The 10,041-nt window shown below is 68.4% G+C and overlaps 1 protein-coding gene across 1 annotated transcript; it reads right to left on the bottom strand.

Moving 5' to 3' along the window:
• Positions 1-54: 54 nt before the first annotated feature.
• On the bottom strand, positions 55-6,748 carry XPNPEP2 (X-prolyl aminopeptidase 2). The gene is made up of 21 exons (XM_075720825.1): positions 6,703-6,748; positions 5,763-5,818; positions 5,536-5,646; positions 5,384-5,447; positions 5,082-5,186; positions 4,859-4,945; positions 4,607-4,753; positions 4,392-4,493; positions 4,199-4,280; positions 3,533-3,728; positions 3,300-3,389; positions 3,089-3,198; positions 2,918-2,995; positions 2,758-2,829; positions 2,553-2,613; positions 2,353-2,422; positions 2,124-2,228; positions 1,019-1,078; positions 753-829; positions 542-640; positions 55-261 (listed from the first exon to the last, which is right to left on the bottom strand). The coding sequence occupies exons 1-21, from the start codon at positions 6,746-6,748 to the stop codon at positions 55-57; spliced, it is 2,025 nt and encodes a 674-aa protein (XP_075576940.1).
• Between the last annotated feature and the right edge of the window lie 3,293 nt (positions 6,749-10,041).

The raw sequence follows: 10,041 nt of genomic DNA, 5'->3' as shown, positions 1-10,041 counted from the left end.
AGAAGAAACAGCCGCAGCAGGGAGGGGGCTGGCACAGGGCTGGCCGGCACAGGGTCAGGCCTGCAGCCCGGTGAGCAGCGTGGAGAGGACGGAGGCCAAGGCCACGGTGCTCATGGTGGCGGTGGCGGTGGCGGTGCTGTCCAGCGGGAAGGGCTCGGTGTTCCTCTGCAGCCAGCTGTACTCCTCCTCCAGCTGCTGCCGCTGCAGCTCCGGCCCCACGCGTGCCCGGATGGTCTTGTAGTAGGCGTTCAGGTACTGGATCTGCAACCGGGCACCGCGGGGGGCTGCGGGGGGGCTGCCCTGGCCGCCTGCACCCCCTCACCGCCCGCACCCCCTCGCTCCCCGTTGGCCCACCCCGTCCAGCTGCCCCACGCCCCCATCGCCGTCCCCACCCGCAGACCCCGCTGCCCCTCTCCATCCACGCATCCATCCCGGCCCCGTTTACCTGCCCTGACCTCACGCCGCGGTCCTGGTTTCCCGCTACCCCTACCGCCCCAGCCCCACGTCCCTGCTCTGCCCCCCTGCCCCCGGCACCCCGTACCTGCTCCGGTGACAGGAGGCTGAGGTCGATGAGGTTGCGGTCATAGGGCACCAGGGACACCACCTCAAAGGTCAGGAAGGGCTTCTCCTCGCTTTGGTGCTGCCGCAGAGAGGTGGCGGTGGGTGCCCCCAGCCCACCCCAGCCCCTGCCCGGGCTTGGCGCAGCCCCCCGGTGCCGCGCCAGCCCCGCCAGCCCAGCCCCGCTGCGCTACCTTGGTCTTCGCCTCCACCACGAGAGCGACGTCCTCGATGCGGATCCCGAACTCGCCGTCCCGGTAGTACCCGGGCTCTGGGGGCCAGGGAAGGCGCCCGGTGAGTCCCCAGCCCCAGCAACTCACCCAGCCCGTCCCACCCCAGAGGAGCCGGGCTGGCCCCTGCGTGGGGCCGAGAGCTGAACGCCTCCTCCCCCGTCCAGGGTCTGCGCCTCAGGGACATCCCGAGCACCCGCGGCACCGGCTGGGGCGGTGGGCGCACGTACCGATGGAGGTGAACATGCCGGCTGCCAGTGGCACGTTGTTGGACTGGAAGCCCACGGGCCCTGCAGGGGACACGGGGTGGGTTACAGCTCCTGGGTGCCACGTGTGCTGCGGGGACACCCTGGCAAGGACCAACGTGTCACACCGGCAAGAGCCGCGTGGCCGCCCCAGCAAGGACCATGGGGCCACCCTGGTGAGGACCATTGGATCATCCCAGCAAGGACCATGGGGCCACCTCAGCAAGGACTGCAGGGCCACCGCAGCAAGGACCATGGGGTCACCCCAGCAAGGACCATAGGACCACCCTGGTAAGGCCCACGGAGCCACCCTGGTGAGGACCATGGGGCCATCCCTGCAAGGACCATGGGGCCACCTTGGCAAGGACCACAGGGCCACCCTGTCAAGGACCATTGGATCATCCCAGCAAGGACTGCAGGACCACCCCAGCAAGGACTGTAGGACCACCCTAGTAAGGACCATGGAGCCACCCTCTCAAGAACCATGGGACCACCCCGGCGAGGACTGCAGGGCCATCCCAGCAAGGACCATGGGGCCACCCTGACAAGGACCATGGGGCCACCTCAGCAAGGACCACATGGTCACCCTGGCAAGGACCATGGGGCCACCCTGGCAAGGACCATGGGGCCACCTCAGCAAGGACCACATGGTCACCCTGGCAAGGACCATGGGGCCACCCTGGCAAGGACAATGGGGCCACCTCAGCAAGGACCACATGGCCACCCTGGCAAGGACCATGGGGCCACCCTGGCAAGGACAATGGGGCCACCTCAGCAAGGACCATAGGGCTACCCTGACAAGGACCATGGGGCCACCCTGGCAAGGACCATGGGGCCACCTCAGCAAGGACCACATGGCCACCCTGGCAAGGACCATGGGGCCACCTCAGCAAGGACCACATGGCCACCCTGGCAAGGACCATGGGGCCACCCTGGCAAGGACCGCAGCACCCTGCAGGCAGGGGACACACGCCTGCAGCAAGAGGCTGAGCTGGGCTATGAGAAGCCCCAGATGAGCCCCTGTCCTCGTCCCCGTCCCCCACAGCTCAGCCCACGTTCCCAGCGCTGGTGCCGGTGCCGCAGCACCTACACTCATGGACCGAGAGGAAGTTGCCGATGCCGTGGCCGGTCCCGTGGCCGTAGTTGAGTCCCACTTCCCAGAGTGCCCGGCGGGCGAAGGACTCCACCGTTCTCCCTGGGGAATGATGAGGGGGGATAGGGGCCAGTGAGCCGCTGAAGGCCCCCTCGCCCTCCTCCTCCTCCTCACGCCGGGTCGCATGGGCAGGGCCGGGCTGCCCAACACCTGGCTCAGCACCCACCTGCCGTGTTGGGTGGGAAGACGAGGCGGGACAGGTCGATGTTGCCCATCAGCACACGGGTGTAGGCTTCCTAGGAGGGGCACGGCGCGGGGGGCTGAGCGTGGCAGTGCCCGGACACCCAGCTCTGGCTGGCACCTTGGTGCTGGGGGGGTGCTGGGCAGCGCGGGGGGGTGCGGGCTGGCACGGGGAGGGGCTGGTACCTTCTGGAGAGGGGTCGGCGCACCCCAGTGCACCGTCCGCGTGATGTCTGTCGTCCCGTCCCTGCAAAGGCAGGACGTGAACGGGGGGGGTGATGCAGCCCCAGCGCTGGCTTTGGGGTCCCCTGCCACCACCCTGCGCTGGGGCCGTGGGGAGGGGACGGAGGGGGCTGTGGGGTGCTGGGGGGAGGTCTGAAGGGCTACGCACAGATATTGCCCTCCGGTGTCCGAAAGGTACATCTCATCCGCAGACAGCTTCCTGCTGCTCCCGTTGGAGGGGCTGCGAAGGGACGGGGGGGGTCAGACCCCGCTCGCAGCCTCCCCACTCCCCACCGCTGCCGGCCCTGGCAGCCCCGGCCAAGCCGTACCTGTAGTGGGCCAGCGCGGCGTTGAGCCCGCTGGCGGAGATGGACTGGAAGCTGGGCCCCCGGTTGTGCTCCTGGGCCCTGGAAGGCAGCAGGGAGGGAGATGCTGGGGGTCCCCGGCTGCCCTACACCGTCTGGGGTTGGGGGGGGGGGATGCGCGGCAGCAGCACTGACCGGCGGAGTGCGTCGATGTGCTGTGCCCCCAAAAACTCGTCCACCTGCCCCTGCGGGACCATCTTCTCCAGCCACAGAAGGTACTGGATGACAGCCACCGCGTCCCGAACCTGGGGGTGGCCCAGCGACATCAGGGGACGCATCAGCACCCCGCTTCCCCCAGCTGCCCCCCACTTCTGCTCGGGGCTGCGGAGACAGGGACAGCCCTTACGTGAGCGGCTCGCAGCAGCTCCTGCTCCTTGGCGTTCTTCACAGCCTTGGCCAGCATGACGGGGGAGTAGCTGGTCTCCAGCAGCTTCTCCTGCAAGGGCACGCCGGGGGTGGCACGGCCGGGAGCAGCCACCCACCCCTTCGTGCCCCGGGGACGGCCGCGGCGCATCCCACACCGCCGCGGCTGGGTGGCACGGGGCCGACCCCGAGCCCGGCAGGACCCCCGTGCCCCACCTGGGGGATGACGCTGTAGAGGCCGTAGGTGGTGTACTCGGTGCCCAGCCAAATCGTGACGTTGCCCTGGGCGTAGCGGCGGAGGTGGGCGCGTGCCTGCCCGTACTCCCGCAGCTCCACGCACAGCGGCCCCGGGCAGTCTGCCTGCAGCGATTGTTGCACCGATGGCGACAGCCGCGGCACGTCCACGAACAGGCTGGGGAAGGACACGGGATGGGGTGGGTGCAGCCGTGGGGTTGCACTGCTGTCTTCGCCCCCTCCCAGCCCGACCGTGCGGGGCACGTCGGTGGAGAGGAGGGGACCGGGGGCTGGTTGGGGGGCTTGGAGGGGATGCTGGGCTGGGAACGGGGCTCGGCGTCAGGCTGTGCTGGGAGGGAGGGTCCTGCACCCCAAAGTGGGCTGGGAGGGAGGGGGCTGCACCCCAAATTGCATTGGGAGGGAGGGGGCTGCAGCCCAGGGTGGGCTGGGAGGGAGGAGGCTGGATCTGGGAAAGATGTGGGGCTTGGAGGGGACACGCCACGGGGCTGGGCACTGCCGGACGTGGTGGCGCTGGGGAAGGGGGCAGCTGGGCTGAGGGGAGGGTCCCATGGGTGCTGGCCCCAGAAGGGAAGGGGGGGTGTGCCAAGCCCTGCCCATGCCCCGTGCCCACGGGGAAATGCTGCCCACCTTATGCTGGTGTTGGTTAGCAGGGTGTAGGAGTAGAAGACAGGGTTGTAGGGGATGTCATCTCCGCGGAGATTGAAGAGCCCTGCCAGGAACAAAACCTCCGAGCCTGCGCCCACCGCCTGCCCTCCCACCTCTGGGGCTCGGAGCCCACGGCACCCACCACGGCACCCACCACGGCACCGCGGCTACTCACAGGCCGTCTCCTCCAGCCCTGAAAGCAGCACAGCTGTGGGGCGTCGAACGTGCTGCTCCATCTGCTGCCGGATCCCGGCCACCTTATCCTGCCAGCTGCTCCCTGGGAGGGGAGCGAGCAGCCGGCTCAGCTCCGGGACCACCACAGCCCCCCGGGGCCGGGGCTGCCACGGGTGAGCATCCACCCGGCAGCCTCGGGGAGCATGGCGGTCGTACCCGTGAATGCCGCCGGGAGGCTGTAGATCTCGCCGGAGGCTGGAGGGGGTCTCTGGTCACCCCACACTTGATCCACAAGGTTGGTCTCGATGGGGAGCAGGGTCCTGCCAGAGCCGTGCAGAGCCTGGCTGTAGCTGTTCCAGGTGTCTGAGGAGGGGGAAGCAGCCCGCGGTTGGGGGGCACCTGGTAAATCCACAGCCGGGAGCTGCCCTCACCTCGGGCAGGGTCACCCCATGCGATGGCCAACCCTACCGATGGAGAAGAGGAAGGGGTCCAAGCCGATGTTCCCCCCGGCAGGAACGGCCTCCAGGATCCACAGCCCGATGGACTGGATCCAGACTGCAGGAGAGAGCTGGGTGGCACCGCGAGGACGAACCCCATCCCGGCCCGCGCTGAGCCCAGATGCAGCTGTGGCTGGGGGGTGGTCCTGGGGGCGGGGGGGACGCAGCAGCCCCCCAGCCTGCCCCCCACTGACCTGTCCTCTGCAGCTCCCAGTTGCAGTCCATCTGCCGCTCTGCCTGGGTCCAGTAGCGGCTGTCGGTCCACAGGGCAGCCTTGTCCTGAGTCACCACGCCGGTGCCTGGGACAGGAGTGGGGGCACAGGCGTCACCTCTCCCCCCTCTCCAGGCAGCCAGCAGGGACCCCCGGGGATCCCCAGCCCAACCTGTGCAGAGCGGGACCATGCCCTGCCCCGAGGATCCCCAAGGATGAGGACCAGCCCGCAGCCGGGTGCCCGCCCGCCGAGCAGGGACCCCAGGGTGGTGAGGATGCTCTCACCTGCAGAGCCGGTGAAGCCGGTCAGCCAGCCTAGCCGGGAATCCCGCTCGGCGATGTACTCGCTCTGGAGCCGGGGATGAAGCCATGAGAGGCGGCCATGGGCACTGGCCGGGGAGCCGGTCCCCGGGGCCGCGGGCGGGCTGCTGCCTTACCATGTGGGCATCCGTGGAGGGCACGATGTAGGCTTGGACCCTGTGGGCTCGCATGGCGGCCCGCAGAGCAGCCAGCTGCGCCGTCGTGTTGGTGGCCGTAGGGGGCAGGTACTGGTGGCACAAGGGGACACGTGCTGGGGTGGGGGGCACCGGCTGGGGGGCTGAGGGGGGGTGACCCCACGCGGGGTGTCCCGGGATCAGGGAGGGACGGGCACGGCGGGGCTCACCGGTGGGTCCACGGAGCAGTCCCGGACGTCGGTCGTGGCGGAGCCTGTGGCACAGCCTGGGGACACGGGGACACCCTGCAGCCTCAGGCTGCAGCCCGGGGTCCCGCTGGCCCCTTGCTCCAGCCCAGAGCCAGTGCTGGGGCAGCTGTAACCCTCGCCCCCGCTCCCAAACACCGAGCCAGCCCAGCTTTGGGTCTTTTTGCAAAAAAACCCAGTGTTTCTAGCCCCAGGAACAGTGGATGAAAACCAACGCCATCACCTGGCTCAAGAGCACGTAAATGCTCCCAGGCATGGCCAGCACCCATGGTGTGCCTGGGGACCGGCTCTGGGGGTGCGGTGGGATCGTCACGAGGCGCAGCCAGTGCCCGCTGTGCCCCGGAGCTGGGGAAGGGGTTGGCAGGAGCCAGCCCTGAGCATCCCCGGCCCTGGGGACGCTGGAGGACCCGGCCGGCAGCCGGGGATGTGCCCCGGTGGGACCTGGCCTCTCCCCGGTGCTGCTCTGCATCTGGTGCCACCGCCGGCACCGCCTTCCCCGGAGCTCTCCATCACCCTCACCGCTGCAGTCTGTGGGCAGGGACCTTCACCTCGGGCCAAGGGCACCAGGCTGGGGTGCGTGGGGGAACGGGTCCCCCTTCCCATGGTGTGGCCTTGGGCGCCTGGTCTCTACGCCCCTGGGAGCTGCTCCCTACCCGTCACCTCCCCAGAGCACGTCTCCGGGGTCAGGCGGGCAGGATTAGCCCCTCTCCGCAGCCCGGCAGCGGCACTGCCCCAGCTCCCTACAGGCAAACCCACCCTTGCTTCACCCAAAGCTGTGGTTCGGAGTGCTGCAAAACACCCCCGCATCCTCTGCACGGGGACCAGCCCGGTTCCCGGGGGGGGTCCCAGGGTGTCGTCCCCTGCCGAGCCCACCTCACCTCCCAGCCCAGCCCCTCCGACGTACCGTGCAGCAGGAGCACCCAGGCTGCGATCCACTGCGGGGGGTGCATGGCTGCCCTGGGGGTGCCCGGCAGGACGGGGAGCGGAGGGGACGCTTCCCCAGTGCCTCGGGTGACAGGTCCCTCCTCCTGCGCCTTTGCCCCAGGGGTGAAGGGATGCGGGATGGGAGGGCCAAAGCCCGGAGCAGATATGGGGGGGGGGTTATTGTGCTATGCATTGAAAGTGAATCCTGCTGCTAAATAAAAGCAAACAGCAAAATCAGCACAAAGTCCAAAGATCCTCCCGGAGCAGAGGTGGGGCCGTGCCAGCTCAGCCTGGCGCGTCCCAGCTGTCCGGGGTTAAAAGCAGGCAAGAAGGGGCTGCGGCGCGTTCTGCTCCCCTGTCCTCTATCCCCGGAGCCACGGAGGGCTGACATGGGGGTCCCTGGGGCGAGGGTGCCCCGGGGGGGCCATGCTGCTGGGGCCAGCCCTCCTCCTCCTCCTCCTCCGGGACACGGAGCGGTGCAGGGCACCCTCCTGGGCACGGCCGTGGTGATGCCCACCCCAGCGCCCGTTGGGACCCCCGAGGCTGGGGCTGGCTGCTCTCCAGCGGTGGGGGCTTGTCGGGGGGACACTCCATAGCAATTGCTGAACATTCCAGCTGGCACGGGGAGACAAAAGTGCCCTTGCCTCCCACAGGCCCCTGACGGCGTGAGCAGGGCTGGCAGCTGGCCGTTGGCGGGGCGGCTGCAGCGCCGAGGAAACGCTCGCCCCAGCCTTCGGCTCCCGCGGATGGCTGTGTGCCGGTAACACGCGGCTTTGCATCCCCCGGCCACGGCTGGGCCCCTGATGTGTTTTTACACGGCTGCTCTTCCGCTGCAGCTCTAGTAGCGGGGTCGGTGCTCTCGCACCGGCAGGCTTCTCACGCCGGTCAGCACCGAGGACCACGTCAGCGCCCGTACCACTCTCGCCTCCTCCGTGCCTTTGCGCGGGGCGCTGGCCCGGCCGCTCTGCCCCGAAACCTCTGCACCCCTCTGGTGAGGCCACGCGCCGACGTCCAGCGGCGGGCGGGAAGGAGCCGGCCATCCTCAGCCGCGAGCTCTGAGCTCCCCAGGGATGCCTGTGGGCAATGCCGGGGCAAAGCGGGGCAAGAAGGGGATGGGAGGGGAGCAAGGGACGGCACGGGCAGCAGCGCCGTGCACCGTGCTCGCCGATGCCTCTGGTCTCCGGGCCGGCTGCGGGTGCCATGTGCCTGCAGACGCTTCGGGCTGCATGAGAGGTGGCGGTGTGGGAAAACCCCCAGAGCTCTGGGGAGGGGACAGGTCTTGCTGGGGCTCCCTGGGCTGAGGGAGGCTGGCTGGAGGGCACCCGAAATCCTGCCGTGGATCCCCCATGGACTGCAGAAGGAGCAGAGGCAGACGCTGCTGCTGCTCCTGCCTGCTCTGCCCAGCCCTTGCCCGCATGGAGGACCGCATGGAGGAGCACGGGGACCCCGCAGGACACGGGCACGGTGTCTGAGAGGAGCACAGCGGGATGGGGCGTGGTGCTGGCATCCCAGCTTTTAGCCAGTGCTGTTATTTATACGGAAAAGGGACCGGGCTTTGGAGAGATGGAGCTGAATGGCTGACCCCACCTCTAGCACGTGGGCATGGGTTTCTGGGGAGCAGGAACATGCGTAAAGCCTTGGAGTGAGCACAGGGTAACTTCAGAGCTAGTTTGCATGCATGGTCCTGCTAATGGAGTCATAGGAATAATAAATTGAGAGCGCATTAACTGGTTGGGCTGGGAATGCTGGCAAAGGAGACGACGGCACTGTCTGAGCGTGGAGCAGCCTTACACGTTTGGCGGCAGCATACGGAGGGAGGGGAGCGTGATGGTGGCAAACAGACCGAGCTGTGCCGTGCAGGCGGGGTACCAGCCCCTGCCCACGCCCTGGGCACGGGGCTCGGGGACCAGCGGCCACCTCCGAGGGCTGCGCTGCGACCCACGCTGCAGGACGGGCGCTCCGGGATGTGCCCTTTGTCCCCGCGAGCCCCTGAGCCCCAGACTGCCATGCCATCTGCCCTGCTAGAAAGCTCATTATGTTAGTCATAACGAGCCTTGACCCCAAGGCCTGCCACTTTTATTGCACACGCATTTCCTCTAACTGGTCCAATGACTTCTCCGTGGTTATCGGGGAGAAAAGCTGGCTGAGGGACGGACCTGGCGCTGGCAGGCAGCAGAGGTGTCCCTCCACGGATCAGACACAGACCTTCAGGGGAGGATGCACATCCCCACCCGGGACAGACACACATCCCCACCCAGGACAGGTGCACAGTCCCACCCAGGACAGACACACATCCCCACCCAGGACAGGTGCACATCCCCACCCGGGACAGACACACAGTCCCACCCGGGACAGACACACATCCCCACCTGGGACGGACACACATCCCCACCCAGGACAGGTGCACATCCCCACCCAGGACAGACACACATCCCCACCCGGGACAGACACACATCCCCACCCAGGACAGGTGCACAGTCCCACCCAGGACAGACACACATCCCCACCCAGGACAGGTGCACATCCCCACCCGGGACAGACACACAGTCCCACCCGGGACAGACACACATCCCCACCTGGGACGGACACACATCCCCACCCAGGACAGGTGCACATCCCCACCCAGGACAGACACACATCCCCACCCGGGACAGACACACATCCCCACCCAGGACAGGGTACCTGGAGGAGTCCCTGCTGCAGAGCTGCTCCTCACAGACCAGGCAGCTCCGTTTCACCGGCCGGGACGTCTCAGGGACCCGCCGCAGCGCAGGGTGGGCGCAGCACGGCCGGCGCAGCCGGCTGCGCTGCACGAACACGCGTTTGGAGGAGGGTAAACCAGAGAGGGGACGGGGTGAGGCGCGGGGCAGGGGCGGGAGGCGCGCTGAGAGCAAACCCCGGGAGAAGGGTGGGAGGACCTCGCCGCCGTCACGGCAGGACCTCGCGCTTGGTGGCTTGCGCGGCAGGACGGTGCAGGAGATCTGGTAGGTCCTACGGTAAATGAACAAACAGATGCTTTACAAACAAACCTCCTTCAAAATGTAAGAGGTCCTTTGGGAAGCCTGGGCGGCAAATCCCTGGTGACCCCCAGTGCGATGGGCAGGGAGGAAGCCCTGCCTGGCTGGCTCCCGGGCTCTGCAGGATGCCCGCCGCCCCTCCGCTGCCCCCCGCTCCTCCTGACGAGCCCCTCTGCCCGGCCAGACCCCGCTCCCGCATGGGCTGTGGCTCCCTGCCCCACCTCACACCAGCTCTCCGTTTCCCCGGCACGGCCACGGCCATGGGCTGGATACAGCCGGGCCAGGGGTGGGAGCCAGGGACC

The sequence above is a fragment of the Pelecanus crispus genome, chromosome 13 (assembly GCF_030463565.1).
Source record: "Pelecanus crispus isolate bPelCri1 chromosome 13, bPelCri1.pri, whole genome shotgun sequence".
In the NCBI taxonomy this organism is placed as follows: Eukaryota; Metazoa; Chordata; class Aves; order Pelecaniformes; family Pelecanidae; genus Pelecanus; species Pelecanus crispus.
This window is presented reverse-complemented; position numbering and strand designations above follow the sequence as displayed.

Excerpts from the sequence above, each read along its gene's own strand:
- XPNPEP2 (XM_075720825.1), bottom strand. The coding sequence starts at position 6,748 with ATGCACCCCCCGCAGTGGATCGCAGCCTGGGTGCTCCTGCTGCACG. Across the intron at positions 5,647-5,762 it reads ACTGCTCCGTGGACCCACCG|TACCTGCCCCCTACGGCCAC; the intron begins GTGAGCCCCGCC and ends TTGTGCCACCAG. Across the intron at positions 2,423-2,552 it reads CGCCGACCCCTCTCCAGAAG|GAAGCCTACACCCGTGTGCT; the intron begins GTACCAGCCCCT and ends TGCCCCTCCTAG.